At 51.6% G+C, this 18,273-nt stretch overlaps 1 protein-coding gene across 1 annotated transcript in view; it reads left to right on the forward strand.

The window, feature by feature from the left end:
• The window catches only part of DNMT3L (DNA methyltransferase 3 like), a 31,002-nt gene extending 13,374 nt beyond the window's left edge, over window positions 1-17,628 (forward strand). Inside the window, exons 8-13 of the mRNA XM_004384859.1 lie at window positions 1,528-1,615; window positions 4,186-4,274; window positions 7,647-7,722; window positions 8,620-8,759; window positions 14,382-14,467; window positions 17,463-17,628. Coding sequence (XP_004384916.1) covers window positions 1,528-1,615; window positions 4,186-4,274; window positions 7,647-7,722; window positions 8,620-8,759; window positions 14,382-14,467; window positions 17,463-17,628 — 645 coding nt within the window. The remainder of the gene's footprint in view (window positions 1-1,527; window positions 1,616-4,185; window positions 4,275-7,646; window positions 7,723-8,619; window positions 8,760-14,381; window positions 14,468-17,462) is intronic.
• Window positions 17,629-18,273: the final 645 nt, after the last annotated feature.

Raw genomic sequence — 18,273 nt, forward strand, 5'->3', positions numbered from 1 at the left:
GTCCAGAGGCGAGATGAGAAGGCAGAAAGGGTCAGGAGCCGGTTGAATGGACACGGGAAATCTGGGGTGGAAAGGAGGAGTGTGTTGTCACACTATAGGGCGAGCAACTAGGGTCACATAACAATACGTGTATAAATTTTTGTACGAGAAACTAACTCGAACTGTAAACTTTCACTTAAAGCACAATAAAAAAAGCATGTTAAATACAACTCAGTGAATGGCGCTCAGGTAGGGGAGAAGCCACCTGACTTTGAGCTCTAAAGAACCAAGACATGAGTTCCCACCATCTTTCCTTCCCCAAAAGGTCCACCCCAGCCACCAGCATTGCACCAGTGTAACCTGTATAAACCCTACAAGTCCACCCCCCTCGAAACCCTCACCTCTTTCATCTGCTCTGACAGCTCAGACGCCCTGCCCTTCCCAAGCTCCCGGCTCGTTCTTGTCTGTTTTCCTGCATCTGGGTGTCCTGTCCCACCTGCTCATCCTTCCACGGGTGATCTGGGGTCTCCTGTGAGCCCCCTTGCTGGCAAGCGCCCCCATTCAGGCCTGGTGTTTGTTATAGTTGGTGGCACTATGCCCTGCGTTTTCAGGAGCCAGGCGTCCCCCAAATGTGACCTCCTGGTTCCTCGTCATCTTTGGGGGGCCTGATCAAGGCCTGTTTTAGGAGCAAATTCACCCTGGGTCTGTCCGAGGTGCTGGCGTCTCAAAAGGAGAGGCTGGGAGGACTGGGGTGTTGTTCCACCGGAGATTGTGAGGTGTTGTTTGTTCTCAGTGGGGCTCCTTTGTGGCTGAATTCAGGGCATCAGCCCTTGGTGTACACAGGTCACTGCAGTGTGGATGGCCAATGGGATCCCTCCCGCGCCCTTGGCCAGTGAACGCCTCACCGCTGGCAGCTTTGGGAGGCGCCAGGTGGCTGGCTGTGGGCCACATTTTGAGATCAGTGAAAGCTCAGGCAGCCGGCTGGGACGTGGCCCAGCGTCCTGGGTGGGGAAGCCAGTGCCTGGAAGGCAGATACGATGAATTAGCAAACCCCCATGGCAGTGGGGCCCTGGTGGTGCAGTGCTTAAGAGCTTGGCTGCTGAGCAGAAGGTTGGCAGTTCGAATCCACCAGCTTCTCACAGGAAACTCTATGGGGCAGTTCTACTGTGTACTATAGGGTCGCTATGAGTCAGAATGCATTTGACAGCAACGGGCTTGGCTTCTTTTTTCTTTTCTTTTTTTAATGGCAGCAGGACATTTGAAATTTTCTAGATTTAAGCCTCAGAACTTAAGAATGATAAAGAAGTATTTCCTCTGGGGGTAGCATTATCTTCCCTTAAAATCAGAAAACACCCCTCCCACACACACCCTGCTCTTCTGCTGTGTTACTGTTAGAACCGGCCCAGGAGTGGGCACAGCCAGCCTTCAGGGGGTGGCCCCACAGGCAGGTGTGTCTCGGCTTCTCAAGGGGAGCACCTCTGCTGGACCAGAGGTTTCACTGTAACCAAGTGGTCGGCAAAACACCCTCTTTTCTTCCTTAATAAACAGGAGAGTCCTTTTGAAATTTATAAGACTGTACCTGCATGGAAAAGAGAGCCTGTCCGGGTGCTGTCCCTTTTTGGAGACATCCGGGAAGGTGAGTCTTCAGGGCGTCTGGGGTCGGGAGGTAAGAAAAAGGGGCCCTGGTATCCCTGTTCCCAGAGCCCCTCCCTGAGCTGGGGAGACAAGGCCCCTGCGGAAACCGAGGGACCGAAAACTGTATTTATAACAACACACTGAGTGGAAACGCCATGTGACTAAGAGGGTTGGCGGGGCTGGGGCGTTCGGGAGAATCCTGAGCCAAGATGGGCGACGAGGAGCAGAGGGGATGTCATTCAAGGGGCACTGCAAGAAGACGGCTGGAAGGTCATCTTCAGGAGGAAGGAGGCCAAGGAGGGGGCAGTGGGGGATCTGGAAGGCAAGCCTAGAGAGGTGGGTTTAATGTACACCTGGCCCTGTCACCCAGGCTAGACAGAGGGGTGACATTCCTGGGGGACAGTCCTCAGTCTGTGACCAACTGTCCTGAGCTCACACTCCCCAGGAGTTGTTGTTGTTAGGGGCTGTCGATAGCGACCCCATGTGACAGAGTAGAACTGCTCCTTAGGGTTTTCTAGGCTGTAATCTTTACATGAGCAGATACCAGGTCTTTATTCCGGCTCCTGGTGGCTCCAGGGTGTTCCTTGACTTAGAGAGGTATCACTCCCATCTCTGCCTCTTTCTTCACGTGATGTTCTCCCTGTGTGTCTGTCTCTGTCTCTCCTCTTTTATAAGAACACCAGTCATATAAGACCCACCCTGCTCCAGGATGACCTCATGTTAACCAATGACATCTTCGAAGGCCCTATTTCCAAACAAGGTCACGTTCACAGATGCAGGATAGTTAGAACTTCAGCATGTCTTTTGGGGCACACAAATCAACCCCCAACACCCATCTGTTCTTCTGGGTCCAACAGGAACAAGAAGAATCCAACAGGACACTCCTTAGTCTCTGACCAAATCAAGTCGGGGGATATCTCCCACTCTGAACACTGGCTAAGTGCTCTGGGTCAAGTCTGCACAACAACCCCACACAATAGATACTATTAGTAGTATTATCCTCACAATACTACTCGCCTTGGAGCCCTGGTGGCACAGTGGTTAAGAGCTCGGCTGCTAACCAAAAGGTGGGCCTTTCAAATCCACCAGTCGCTCCTTGGAAACTGTATGGGGCAGTTCTACTGTGTCCTGTAGGGTCGCTGAGTTGGAATCGACCTGAGGGCAATGGGTTTGGTTTTTGGGTATCCTCATATTACAGACAGAGAGGGTACCACTCATCCAGGGTCACGCTGCTGGGTGGTGGGGCTGAAGGAACAAGTAGTGATCAGGGCCACATGGCTGCCATGGCCTTTGTCTCCCCATCCGAGATGATGCTTCTCTGAGTCCATTTTGTAAGGCCTGTGTCTAGATGCCTTCCCGTTCCTCAGCCATGGCTTCCTCTAAGACTATGACCTTTGTCTCCCATAGCCCACCCCTGCCTGTCACACAGCCTGCTTGGGGACATCTATATGGATCCCACTGCCCAGCGCATTTCCTAACACACCGAGTAACATTGCAGCCCAGGAGTACCTGGCTTCACAGTCAATGCTGTTGTTGTCGGTCACCATGGAGTTGGCGCCCAAGTCATGCAACTCCATGCATAACAGAACAGAATGCTGCCTGGTCTGGCACCACCCCCACGATCGATTGGGGATTGGACCATTGTGATCCGTAGGGTTTTCACTGGCTGATTTTTAGAAGTAGATTTCTAGGCCTTTCTTCATAGTTCATCTTAGTCTGGAAGCTCTGCTGAAACCTGTTCAGCATCATAGCCACGTGCAAGCCTCCACTGACAGGAAGGTGGTGGCTGCAGATGAGATGCATTGGCTGGGAATCGAACCTGGGTCCCCTGTATGGGAGGTGAGAATTTTACCACTGAACCACCAGTGACCCATTGCAATCAATGTTGTTGTTGTCATTGGCTGCTGTCGAGTCAATTCCAACTCACGGCAACCCCATGGGTGTCAGAGTAGAACTGTGCTCCACAGGGTTTTCAATGGCTGATTTTTCAGAAGTAGATTGCCAGAACTTGCTTCCAAGGACATCTCCGGGTGGACTGGAACCACCAACCTTTCAGTTAGCAGCTGAACACATTAACCATTACACTACCCAGGGACTCCTCGTAATCAGTAAGATTGACTTTGAAAATTCGATACTCAGTGAAGTTTGCTTGTTTCACTAACAAAGTGACAGGCTTCGTCCCCTCACCATGCCATTAACAAAGTAAAGTTTGCTCATTTAATAGCAGGTTGTCTCGTTGTTGTTGTTAGTTGCCTTTGAGTCGATTCCAACTCATGGCAACCCCACGTGTGCAGAGTAGAACTGTGCTCCAGAGGGATTTCAAGTCCGCATCCTCCCGATGAATCACTGCCCTCTGTTATTCCCCATAGGGTCAAAGTTGCTGGGAGACAGATGTGGCAGTCTGCTTCTGTAAAGATTTACAGCCTTGGAAACCCTATGGGGCAGTGCTACTACTCTGTTCTATAGGGTTGCTATGAGTCCGAATCGACTCCACGGCAATGAGTTTGGTTTTCTTGGTTTAGGGTCAAAGTTAGCATTAGCCTCCTCATGTCTCTGTTTCTCCCCATCCAGAGCTCGCAAGCTTGGGCTTTTTGGAAGGTGGTTCTGATCACGGACAACTGAAGCACCTGGATGACGTCACCAACATAGTGAGGAGGGATGTAAGTGCTGTCCATGCTGAGTCAGACGCCAGGATGCAGCTGGGTATACAAGAGACTCACTGGTGGAAACCACCGGGAAAGGGGGGGAGGGCAGGTGAAGGGAGGGAGGAGGGGCTGGATGCAGCACAGCTCCAGGGCCAAGCGTGGGGTCCTTGAGCAGTGCCCCCTGAGAGAGTCCTGGGAATGAGTTCCCTGCAGCACAGCCATTGACTGGGATCAGTACTGGACTTGTGGCTTGGCGCCAACATGGCGATTGTCCCAGAGCGGCAGTGCTGGGCAGTCACTAAGGATGCCCTGTGGTAGGAAGTCAGGGCACACGTTCTTACGGTCCCCACCCCGCCCCAGCCCAGGGCAGGCAGTAGCTGGGCAGACTGCCTCATCCAACATCTTGGCATGGCATCCCATCTCCACCACCCACGGGTCAGCATGAGTCCATTACAGCTTGCACGGCAGCTGGTTTTTATAATGGGGGGCTGCCCAGCCATGGGGGATTACACCCCCTCTCCTTCCTCTAACACAAAATGCCAAGTCTTCAAAGGGACAGCTGCTAACTTGAGAACCTCCTCTGACGGGAAAAGGAAGTGATGCAGTCCCAGTGATGCACTTTCTTCTCTGGCCTCTTGGCTGGGATCCCAGATGTGTACAAAGAACGTGCTTGCTCTCCGCCCCTCAGAGGGTCATCTCCTGCTGCCCGGTTGGAGGGCTCATAGAAGTGCCTGACAGAACCCACCAGCGCCCATTTCACATGTCAGGTCCTGAGCAGGGAGGCCTTGGCCATGATGGCGGAAGGACCAGGCCTCTCACGGGCCCAGAAGGGAGAGGGTCAGGAGGCCTTCAAAAGGCAGTGCTGGGACCAGGAAGGTCCTCTCTCTCATGTGCCTTGTGCCGGTGGACAGGACAGAGAGAAGGAAAGTCCAGGTCCCTGGGGCGAGGGGACAAGATGACAGGGCTCATGAGAGATAAATGACCCGGGTTAGGGGGTTGGGGAGGCAGGCGAGGCAGGGAGGCCTGGGGAGGCAGACGGGCTGTGGGGCCAGGGGGCATGGAACCCGGGGGCAAGGGGGTCGGGGGAGACACAGGGGCCAGGGGGCAGGGGAGTAGAAGGTTTGGGGGGGCAGAAGGTCTAGGAGAGCCCAGGGGCTGGGTAGCAGGGAGACTGGACAGCAGCGGGGCTGGGGAGCAGGGGGCTGGGACGGGCTGGAGAACAGAGGGGCTGGGGAGCAGGGGGCTGAGAAGGGCTGGAGAGCAGAGGGGCTGGGGAGCAGTGGGGAACGCAGCCAGGAAGGGGGGGCCGCAGCCAGGAAAGAGGCCTAGCTAAAGGGTCTGCCTACCTCCAGGGGCCTGCCAGAGCCTCCCGGCCCTGCCCCCGTCTGGCCTGGGAGGCTGTCTCTGGGGGCTCACCCGCCTCTCCAGCTGTGCCTCTAGAGGCCCAGGCTCCACTGTACATACGTCCCCCCCACCCTGATGCCCAGGACAGGTCTATCTATGTGGGAAGGCATGCCCCACACGGCTCTGGGACCACAGCCTCACAGCACTGAGCTTCATCCATGTGGGCCACACCCAAGCTCCCACCCCTACCCCACCCGTGTCCCTTTAGACCTCCCACCATGGGGCCTTTCTGGTCTCTGCCCCTGCCTGTAGGGGATCACCCACAGAGTCACCCTCCCTTGAAGGGGTAGGACATTCAAGATGGGGCCATGACAGTGGATAGAAAGCCTCTGTGGGCTTTAATCTTAGCATGCCTGCAGAAAACTATCAGACACAGAAGCCATTCTCGCGTACAACAAGCTAAGACTCCTAGAACCTGCTCCCCTGGTAATGAGCTTTCTCTTAGCAATGATGGTTCAGGCTCGTGGGGCCAGTTAAATCTTCCAGAACTGCCACACATGACCTCACCTGTTTAACCCCACACCCTGTGAAACGGACATGATGATGATGATGGTGACACCACCTCATCATAGAGATGGGAATACAGAGGGCACACCTGGGCCAGGACCCTCTGCACACCCACTCCCAAGGCTGGGCTCTCACCCACTCCCCGACACCTGCACGGCCCCCGACCCCACACTTGGCTGCAGCTTGCAGGGGTATTTAAAACAAGTTCTTCTTCTGACCGGGCCAGTTGGCTCGGGGAGAGATGGATGTTCCTTCAAGACACTGGTTTCCTTCTGCTTTTCCACGCAGCAGGGGGACCCGCTTCATTCACAGCTTGTGCTAGCTAGGCCCATAGATAACGCACAGACAGCCCCTGCCTGCGTGTAGATTGGTAGGTGTGTTCATCTTGGACCACCACCCACTCTCCCTTCCTTTCCCTTCTGTCCAGATCCCTGCCCCAAGTGCCCCAAGACCACAAGGCACACACCTGCAGTCACATACAGTTGTATCAGCTTGCTGCAACATGGGAGATCATGCTCAAGAACCATTCAGAGGCTCTGGAAGGGAGATGTGGTTGGAGCTTATAGGATTTGGGCTTTTGTGAAGTGACTTAGGAGAGGGCCCAAGGGGTCTGTTGTGGATCAAGTGCTGTTAGGAAATGGTGGAGTGTGGTATTTGAGGTATCTTATTAATTCTGATCTAGGATGCCGGCTGACGTCATTGTAGATAAAGAAGTAGAAGTCCCACATGTCACCCTGAGAGGGGATCTTGAGTCACTCCTGTGGTTGAAGAGTGTCCTTATCTTGTCGATGTTCAGATGTGATTATGGAGTGGTCTTGTCTTCTTCCTCCATGATCATGGAGTGGTTGGTTACTGACGTTGTGTGGGATTATTTTATGTTCAACAGGGAGCATCCAGCTACTAGCTGCCGGGCAGGTCTCTTCTTTTTCCAGATATAGCCTACACACAGGCAACACACATCACGTGCAGCCACACAACAGATGACGTACACAATGGACAACCACACACAACAGACAACATACACAGTGGACAACCACACAGTGGACAACATATACAATGGATAACACACACAATGGACAGCACAGACAACATATACAAAATTCACTTGAACCTTCAGGGCCCCATGTGTTACCCTCCCAGGAGAAGATCTTTGAAGGGCAATGCTTAGCATGAGGAGTAATCTCAGACAACGCTTGCTGTATGGAGGAGGCCTCTCAGAGGACCGGCCTCCCAGGTGGCCATGACTCAACCACAGGTAATGTGGTGGTGCCAGACATGCTCATGGCAGGTCTGACCTGGTGTCTGTTACTGCTGTGAAGACTTGGGTTCTGGATGGCACAGGTCTCGCAAGCCGAGCAGGCAGCCCTGTGTGCCCAGTGTTTTTTCGCCAGGAGAAACGCTTGCCCTTGGCACTCATGAGCCACCTGTTAAGGTGAGAACGTGTCTACAGCCTTCTCCAGTGCCCGTGTCTTGCAGGTGGAAGAGTGGGGTCCTTTCGACCTCGTGTATGGCTCAACACCACCTTTCGGCCACGCCTTGGAGCGACCTCCTGGTAAGACACACACAGACTGTGGTCGGCTCAGTCACCCCTGAGCCCTCTGCCTACTCTCCTTCCACCCACCCTCCTCTGGGCCACCTCTGGCTCTCTCCTGGGGAGGTAGGAATGGCAAATGTCTGCCTTGGAAAAATAGCTTCATTGAGGAATAATTGGCCTGCGATAAATTGCACATACATCATATTGCCCAACTGGGTGAGTTTTCACAATATGCATTCTCCCATGAAACCATCCCTGTGATCTACAGCATGAGTGTATCGTCACCCCCAAAGGCTTCCTCATGTCCCTTTGTTATCCCTGCCACCCCTCCTCCAGAGACCCCTCTCAGGCAGCCACAGATGCATTTCTGTCACTGTAGAGGGCTGTGTTCCCCAGAGCTGGGTTTAAAGGGAATGATCTGTGTCCAAGCCCAGTGGTACTCGCGTAGTCTGACTGCCTTGCCCTTGTCTGCGTCTGAGTTGTCTGAACTGCCCCCGTCATGTCTTAAGGAGTCCCTGGGTGGTGTAAATGGCTAACGTGCTCGGCTGCTAATCGAAAGGTTGGAGGTTCAAGTCCACCCAGAGGCTCCTTGAAAGAAAATCCTGGTGATTTACTTCCAAAAATCAGTCACTGAAAACCCCACGGGGCACAGTTCTGTTTGACACTCATGGGGTCACGGTGAGTTGGAGTCGGCTGAACAGCAACTGGTGGTCTTCTCCTCTCACTGGGTGTGCGGCTGTCTGTGCTCCGAGGTCTGAGGGTGGAGACTGTGCCGATGGCTGCTGGTGGGGTCAGAGCTACGGGGCAGGTGGGAGTGGACACCGTTGGGGCCCCTCACGCCCCTCCCCTGACACCCCGTGCCCCTCACACATTAGGCAGCCTGCCCACCCGTGCCACGGCCCCCCCCCCCCGCAGGATGGTATCTGTTCCAGTTTCACCGTGTACTGCAGTACGCGCGGCCCAGGCCGGGCAGCAAGCGGCCCTTCTTCTGGATGTTTGTGGACAACCTGGTGCTGACCGTGGAGGACCGGCTTGTGGCATCCCGCTTCCTGGAGGTGCGTGCAGGGGGGTTGTCTGGGGGGTACAGCAGGGGCCACTCTGATCCCACGCCTCATGGAAGTGTCTCTCCACCATGAGACATCCGGCCCCAGGGCTGAGGCACAGACCCACTCGGGCCTCTCGGGACGCGGCCCCCCCACATCACACTGTGCCCTCGAAATATGGCTCATCTCCTTCCCCCCGAGCCCGGCCTCTCTGTCTTCACACATGCACATGTGTGCACACCACACTAACACACATATGCACTCACACACCTACATACCACACACGATACACGTTCACACACATTCACACAGCACACACACACTCACACACATACACACCACACACAATACGCATTCGCATACACATTCACACACACACCACACACACACATACGCACCCCAACACCCCCCCCACAATACACATTCACATACATTCACACCACACTCACACGCACACACATGCACACACTTTCACGCACACATACACTTTGGAGCACCACAGCCTGCTTTTTGCCCTCCGTGTAGCTGTATCCTGGTTATCAGAGCAGCCACTTTTGGACTCAGCAAACCTTTCCATCCAGGGCTGACTTGGGTCCCGGGGCCCTTCCTGGCCCCCCACGTGGGACTCCCCTGTCCCAGACGGATGTTCTCTGCTTTCAGAGTGTATCTACCACATCCACATTGTTCCAACATTTAACAAACATTTAAAAGTTTACAGCAAACGCCTCCCTTCCCCTGGCCCCCATGTCTCTCTCTCCCACCGCCCTACTTTCTAGTTTCTTGGTTGTCCTTCCACAGTTTGTGCAAATGCAAGCAAATCTGAGTACACACACCATTCTGCACCTTGCTTTTTGTCATTTAACCATTACCTTGGAAATCTTTCCACTGGAAAAAGTACCTTTCTCATTCTTTGGTTTAAGTGTGAGTGTGTGTGTGTGTGTGTGTGTGTGTGTATTTTATTTTACTTTATATAGTTTTCTTACATATGGACATTAAAAATGTATTTAACCTGTTCCTTATTGATGGAGAATTGGGCTATTTCTACCCTTTTCCTCTTACACTTAATACTATGATAAAGAAACTTGTATGGGAATTATCTGTAGGATAAATTCCAGAAATGAGATGGCTGGGTCAAGGGGTAAATGTATTTGTAATTGTCACAGATATTGCCAAACTGCCTTCCATATGGGGTTTCCCGACTCACAATCCCACCAGGAGAGGATGAGGGGGCCACTTCCCCTCCGTCCTGCCCGTGGAATGCATCATAAACTCTCTCATACACTTCTTATCAAGTTTATTCCCAAGTAATTTACCTTTCTTTTTTTCCTCTCCTATGGCAAGTGGGCTCTTCTATTTTATCATCTAACTAGCTGTGACTTGTAGGCACAAAACTATTGATTCCTCCACATTAATGTTCTTCTTACTTCTTTATTGAATGTTCCTGCTTCCTTGTTGGGTATCCTTACCGAGTGGAGTCATTTTCAGTCGATTCTGTTGGACTTCCTATGTATTTGATCATATCATCTGCAAATACCTTTTCTAATTTTATACCTCAAATACCTTTTCTTGCCTGAGGGCTTTGGTTAGTACTTCTACAACGCTGTTTAATCACAGTTGTGGCAGGGCACATTCCTGTCTTGTTGCTGACTTTATGGGAATATTTCTAGTGTTTCTACATTAAACTTTTAAGCTGAGGTAGAGATATTTTAGGAGCCCCTGGGTGGTGCAAATGGTTAAACACTCAGCTGCTAACCAAAATGTTGGAGGTTCAAGTCCCCCCAGAGGTGCCTCGGAAGAAAGGCTTGGCAATCTACTTCCAAAAAATCAGCCACTGAAAACCCTGTGGAGCACAGCTCTACTCTGACACATGTGGGGTCACCATTAGTTGGAGCTGACTCTGCAGAAACTGATTTTTTGGTTTGTTGTTATTAGTTGTGAGGTGTGTCGAGTCAGTTCTGACTCATAGCGACCCTGTGTATAATAGAACGAAACACTGCTTAGTCCTGCACCATCCTCATAATCATGGCTATGCTTGAGCCCACTATTGTAGCCACTGCGTCAGTCCATCTCATTGAGGGTCTTCCTCTTTTTTGCTGACCCTCTCCTTTACCAAGCATGATGTCCTTCTCCAGGGATTGATCCCTTCCTGATAACATGTCCAAAGTACGTGAGACAAAGTTTCGCTGTCCTTGCTTCTAAGGAACATTCTGGCTGTACCTCTTCCAAGACAGATTTGTTCCTTCTTCTGGCAGTCCATGGTGTATTCAATATTCTTTGCCAACTCCATAATTCAAAGGCATCAATTCTTCTTCAGTCTTCCTTATTTATTGTACAGCTTTCACCTGCATAGGAGGCAACTGAAAATACTATGGCTTGGGTCAGGTGCACCGTAGTTCTCAAAGTGACATCTTTGCTTTTCAACACTTTAAAGAGGTCTTTGGCAGTGGATTTGCCCAATGCAACGTGTTGTTTGATTTCTTGACTGCTGCTTCTATGGGCCTTGATTATGGATCCAAGTAAAATGAAATCCTTCACAACTTCAATCTTCTCTGTTTATCATGATGTTGCTTATTGGTTCAGTTGTGAGGATTTTTCTTTTTCTTTTATGTTGAAGTGTAATTCATACTGAAAGCTGTAGTCTTGGATCTTCACCAGTAAGTGCTTCAAGTCCTTTTCACTTTTAGCAAGCAAGGTTGTGTCATCTGCATATCTCAGGTTGTTAGTGAATCTTCCATCAATCCTGATGCCCCGTTCTTCTTCAGATAGTCCAGCTCCCCAGATTATTTGCTCAGCATACAAACTGAATAAGTATGGTGAAAAGCTACAGCCCTGACACACAACTTTCCTGATTTTAAACCACGCAGTATTCTCTTGTTCTGTTGAACGACTATCTGTTGGTCTATGTACAGGTTCCACATGAGCACAATTAAGTGTTCCAGAATTCCCATTTTTTACAACGTTATCCATAATTTGATATGATCCACACAGTCGAATGCCTTTGCATAGTCAAAAAACACAGGTAGACATCTTTCTGGTATTCTCCGCTTTCAGCCAGGATCCATCTGACATCAGCAATGATATTCCTAGTTCCACGTCCTCTTTTGAATCCAGCTTGAATTTCTGGCAGTTCCCTGTCAATGTATTGCTACAACTGTAGTTTAATTATCTTCAGCAGAATTTTACTTTCATAAAATATATTTTATTATGTGATGGAAGTTTTCGCTGATCCTGATTTTCTTAGCATTTCTATCAGTAACAGCTGTTGGATTTTGTCGAATGTCCTTTCTGATGTCTATGAGTATAATCAGATAATTTTCCTCTTTTTTTATACTAATAAGATAGAATATACTAAGAGATTTCCTAGTAATGAATCATCTTTGTATCCCTGGGGGAAAAAGAAAAACAACTTAGTCATACATTATACATTAGTCATACATTAGTCTTTTAGTGTATTGCCAAATTCTGTTGAAATATATTTCATTTAGGATTTTTGGGTAGGTGTGCCCCTTTAGTCTCGTTTTGTTTTATGGGCCTGCCTAATCTTTGACTGAAGGGTGAACCTCGGGAGTGACTTCATTACTGAGCTAAAAGGGTGTGTGGCGGCCATACTCTCGGGATTTCTCCAGTCTCTGTCAGGCCAGTAAGTCTGGTCTTTTTTTTGTAAGTTAGAATTTTGTTCTACATTTTTCTCCAGCTCTGTCCGGGACCGTCTATTGTGATCCCTGTCAGAGCAGTCGGTAGTGGTAGCCGGGCACCATCTAGTGTACCGGACTCAGTCTGGTGGAGGCCTTGGTAGCTGTGGTCCATTAGTCCTTTGGACTAATCTTTCCCTTGTGTCTTTGGTTTTCCTCCATTTTCTATCTTTTTTGAGGCCCCTTTTGTTAAGTTATGTTTCCGTAGTATATAGTCCATTTAATTAAAGTTTTAAAAATCACTTTCATCAAGTTGAGCAAAATGACCTCAGTATGCCTTCACTTTCCTCTGGGTCTGTGGTTATTTCCTTCCATTGGGAAATCCAGAAAGGTTTTTTACGCCCACAGAATGCCACATAACAGCTGTTGGGATCAGGTTTGTCAGGTGCTCTGCTTAACAGAAACCCACAGATAATAAATCATGTGGGTCCAAGCAGAAAACACTTCCAAACCTGGGCAGCAGCTATTAGCAAATGGAGAGGACACCAAAAATACTGGCTTTTGATTGTTTTGCGCACCAGTGTTTGGCAGATCGAAATCAGTCCATCCCAGATCAGAAGTGGGCAAAAAGTGAAACTTCCTATGTTTTCGGTAATGGCTCTCATCTTGCTGTGGAACCCCCGTCTCACCAATGGTGGGAAAAAATCAAAATACGCCGAGTATAGGTAGCATCTCTTTCAGTCCCTGTGACTTGATGGCACATCTCGTATTTAATCCTCCCTGGTCTGTCTCTCCAGGGCCCTCCACACTCCTAGCAAGGGGCTGGACGAAGGAGGAGGCTGGTGTGTCCCGGGCGGTAGAGCTCAGGCTGGTCCACGTGGGCCCTTTTCTGCTGGCTCCCCAAGTCTGGGGCAGCAGAGTGTTTTAGTCAGGGTTCTCTATGGAAACAGAACCAGTAGGGGATACACACACACACACACACACACACACACATAGAGATAGGCTCACGAAACTGTGGGAGCTGGCAAGTCCAAAATCTATAGGTCAGATGGCAGGGTAGAGAGACCTGTAGACTTTCGTCCCAAGATCTGTAGGTCAGGTAACAGGAAGAGTGCAGAGTGGAGACAGAGATCAAGTGCTGCCAAAATATCTATTTATAGCCTGAAGGCAGAACACACCCTAAGGAAACTCCCTTTTCAACTGATTGATTGATTACATTCTATTACATTATGGAAGAGGATTACATTATATTACATTGTGGAAGGTGAGTACATTAATTACATTATGGAACAGCAGCTAGTACAGTGTTTGGCCAAACCACTGGGAACCTTAGCCTAGCCCAGTTGACATGTAAAATTACCCGTCACATGGAGTGAAGGCCCCTGAGTGTTTGGGTGTCAGGGACCAGGTGACCTCTTGCCCATTCCTCCTCCATGTCTTTCTCCCTTCTTTGGCCCCCCCTCCCATGGGGGGAGATCCCTCCTGCCTCTCCCACTTTCATTCCAGTGGCTTCTAGAGTGACTGTGATTCCAGGATTCTAGGCAGCCACTTGGCTCCTGACAAGCACAGTGAAGCATTTGCACTTTGGAAAACCTTCTCTCTGCTGCTAAGCCTCTTATCTCCCTGAGACAAAGTACCTTGTTTGACCCTGGAAGATCAAGGCCTTCTTTATCCTGTGCGGGAACCGCCTCCACGCAGGAGGGACCAATGCTGTGGGTGGGAACTGACTGGGCAACATGCCATGTGGGAATGGAAAACCTATAGGTTCATAGTTTTAAAATGCTATGTGGGCTTTTTTTCTCCTGAGGTGATTTATAATACTGGCGTGTAGGCAGGGCCAATGAGCTGATGTGACACCGTCAGCCTAGAACCAGTCTCTTAACTGTATTCTGAGGGCCAGGGAGGGTCTGTCTTTGGCTGAGACCTGTGGGAGCTATGGGGCGGGGGAGGAGGGGGAGGCTGTTATCTAGCCAAGCTCATCCGCAGCCATGTTACTCCTCAGACCGACCCCGTGACCATCCAGGATGTCTGTGGCAGAGTCCCCCGGAACGCCGTGCACGTTTGGAGCAACGTTCCAGCCGTGAGGAGGTATTTGTTGCACCTATGATGTCCTTTCACAGTGTGAGGGATGTCGATCCAGAGTGGGGTTCAACCAAGGAACAGAAGTCAGAGAAAACGGGGAGTTTTCTAGTCAGGGTAGTGCCCAAGCTGTCTCTATGCCGGGTCGGGGCTGTGCTGGGGGGCCTTTGGGGCCACTCGGCAAATGCTGGACACTCAGGGCCATGAAGGCTGCTTTCCAGTCAGGAACCCTCTCATTTTTTCCACTGATACTTTCCAAGGCTCTCACTTCAGGGGTTTGGAGCACTTACTTCCTGGTGTCCTGAGGGGAAAGGTCAAACTCCTGAATACACACCACAAGGCCACCCATGGCCCGGCTTCGGCCCCCCTCAGTCTTCCAGAGCACCCCACCCACCCTCCACACACCCACACACACATTCACTCATATGCTCACACATTCACTCACTCACACTGACATGTCCCCACACATTCACAGAGTTGCTCACACTCTTACACTCACTCATACGATCACACACCCACTCTCACACCTACACAAGCTCACACACACTCATGCCTGTCACATCCTCACACTCATGAACCCACATACTCTCACACTCATACATATTCACACTCACAGCCCCCACACTCATTCACCTGCACATCCACCCAAGCTGTGACACCTTCCTCTTGAGGGGTCTAGGTGTGCAGTGGACAGGGGCCAAGCAGCCTGGGCAGGACCTACCCGTGCCCCTTCCAAAGTGTTGTGCTCTTTCCCTGTGTTGTGAGGAGCCCACCTGCCAGGGACCTTGTTCCTTGGAAAGTTCTGGGCCCAAACTGGCCACAGTCAAATGCTCCCTCCCCACTGGCCTGGTTACAGGGTCCTCACTTGGTGGGTGGGAGCCATGCCCACCTCCTTTTCCATCCCTCTGGATGTGTTACTATTTTGCACTCTCAACACCTGCCAGTAAAGAGCATCTAAACTGAAGGAAAAAGCAAACAAACACTGTGACTCATCGACACTGACCCACACACACCACAAGGTGCGTCGGGTGGGACTCATTTTCTGGCCTCACACACACTCCGTCGCTGGCTGTCCGGACACGCTCCTCCTCCCCTCCCCCGGCACTTGCTCTGCTCCGACCGGTCTGCCACCCCTGCTCCTCACTCAGGCCCAGGTTTCTGAGTCACCTCCTCTGGGCAACCTTCCTGCTGAGCTCCTGGGCCCCCACCCTCCCAGCCTGGCACTGCCCGCATCCCCACCTCCACCTGCCCACCTGTCCTCTGAGAAGCCTGGAGCCCCTGAGGAGATGGCCCAGGTGCTCCTGGCATGTGGATTTGTGCAGAATGAATGCTGAGTGCATTTTCTGGGACAGCCGAGTGGCATCTTCCCCAGCCTGAGAGTGTGGGTTTCTGGAAACGTCTTCCCACCCCACCTCCCCAACCAAACCTCCATAACCCTGGTGCCCTCCTGGCTCGTGGCCATTTCGGGATCCCATGGCCGGAGCTTCTGCCATGGCCTAGTGATGCTGTGATACCCTGAGCCCGGCACCACCCCGGATGTGCATCTGGGTGTGGCTACGGTGAAGCAGCTTTCCAAAATGTGTTGCTTCTGGAAGTCTTAGGTCATCCCCTGTGCCACACACCCACACCCACACACACTCTCTCTTTCCCTCCTCCTCCTCTTGCTGCCCGCTTCACAGTCCTCTCCTCCAGGATCTGGGCAAGGTGGGCAGGTGAGGAGAAGGAGGTACGTGGGGTCTCAGCACAGAAACTCCTGCCTGCGGAGCCCATTCCAGCGCCTCACCCGCTCCCCAACCCTGGCAGATCCCCTTCCCCATGGAGCCCACTTATTTAACAGGAAAATAACACCTCTGAGAAGTAACGACTGGGGGGTGAGCTCCAGTAAAATCTGATTTAAAAAAAAGTGTCTCCCTCCCCTCCCCCAAGCTGTAGAGAGGGTCCCCCCCAAGTCTCAGCAGGACTGGCTGCTACCTCCTCTCCCCTACCCCAAACCCACCCAGTTTCTGACAAGGCCTCACAGCAGAGACCCCAGCAGGCTCCCGCCTTCACTGGGGGGGGGGTACCCCTGAACCACACTTTCGGGACCACCTGGTTCCCAGAAGTGAAGCGGAAGCTGCCTCTTCTCCCAGATGTCTCCCCTCTCAGGCTGGTGGTGTCCCCTTACTAGTGGGGATCAAGAAGCACATGCAGCAGTCCACGGCCACCGCCGCCCCTCAGAGGGCCAAGGACAGCCCCCAAGCTGCCCGGGAGGGAGGGGTCAGGGGCGAGGACCAGGAGGGGTGCCTGATTTGGAACCCCCAAGTAAACCAAGAAACATTCTGACCCCAGTCAGATGCCCTGGCACGCAAAGCGGATGCTGGGCACTGGATTGTGGAACCAAAGGCCAGAGTCTCGTCCTCCCCCCACCCACCTGCTTCCAGCACAGCAGCTACGGGACCCCAGGGACGCACAGCATCAGGCGGGCTCTGTATATCAGGAGTCCTGGCAGCGAGCCTCGGGTTCCACAGCCGTGCCATCTGACCCCAGTGCCCTCAGGATGTGTTCTGTTGTTTGGTGAAGACCCGCCCTGGGAGGGCCCCATATCCTGCTCAGGGCAGCTTCCAGATCTGCTTCTTACACAGAAAGTGGGGCTCCTGCGCTGGGCTGATCTTTGTTGGTCTGACCCTACTTGGCCCCCTCCCCCACCTGCTTCTCACCCAAAGGGGGTAGGCAGCCTGGGTGCCCCTGCCCCCTCATCCTGTGACATATTGTTATCCCATCATTTTGTGGACAGCTCACAAAAGATGGATCTTATCAAGAAGTTTATCTTAGAGCCTTCTGAATCATTCTGGATCATTCTAGAAGGCTGCCCTAGTCCCCTTGCTCTCTAGTGTACATGTATTGAGAGCCGACTGTGACCCCAGCACCATGCATCACCCCTCCCACCCCACCCTCCCTGTGGCTGCACCCGCTCCAGGGGGCCCACGTGGGCGGGGGATAATGTGTGTCCTTCTCTCCTTTGCAGCAAGGACTCGGCTCTCACTGCTGAAGTGGAACTGTCCCTGCTGGTTCAGGACAGGCCCAGAGCCAGGCTCCCCGCCCCGGCCCCTGCCGCGCTGGTGAAGAACTGCTTTCTCCCCCTTCGAGAATATTTCAAGTATTTTTCAAAAGAACTCACTTCCTCTTTATAAATGAGTCATTATACCGTAAAAAAAAAAAAAAAAAGACTTTTCCTAGAACCAAGACAACTTTCCTTGTATTGTCTTTTTTTTTCTTCCTCTTCAGATGAGTATTTTATTTGCTGGACTTTTGCTTTCTCAGGGTTGCCACACATCTGTCTTCCGTTTGGTCATGAAAAGCAGGGTCCCCGCTCCCCATTGTGTGTGTGGGTTGGGACGAAACTCTGGGGGATGACGTGCAAGATCCTGAGGTCCTATTGCACATGGTACTTCCCCCACGCACTGCTGTATTCCAGTTAAAAATTAAAAATATATTTACTATAAAATAGTTACCGGCCATTTCTTGGTGTTTGATGTATAAGCACAAGGCATGTAGTTTATTCTGTGGGACGCCGGGAGGGTGTGTGAGGAAGACGGGGTGCGGGAGGGGAGGACACGTTTCTAAGAGCTTGTTGCACGCATTCTGTGGTCCTGCATGACCTGACCACTACGTGCTTTGATAGTAAAATTCACTCTCCCTGATCGTAGCCAGATGAAATATTGCAAACCTCTGCAAAGTGGAGACTATCAAACTATGTAAGCAAAGGAGAAACTGACCGAAGAGATAGCCCAGAGGAGTTCCAGAGTGGCGCAAAGAGTTAACGCACTCAGCTGTTA

Source organism: Trichechus manatus, unplaced genomic scaffold, assembly GCF_000243295.1.
Source record: "Trichechus manatus latirostris isolate Lorelei unplaced genomic scaffold, TriManLat1.0 scaffold00128, whole genome shotgun sequence".
In the NCBI taxonomy this organism is placed as follows: Eukaryota; Metazoa; Chordata; class Mammalia; order Sirenia; family Trichechidae; genus Trichechus; species Trichechus manatus.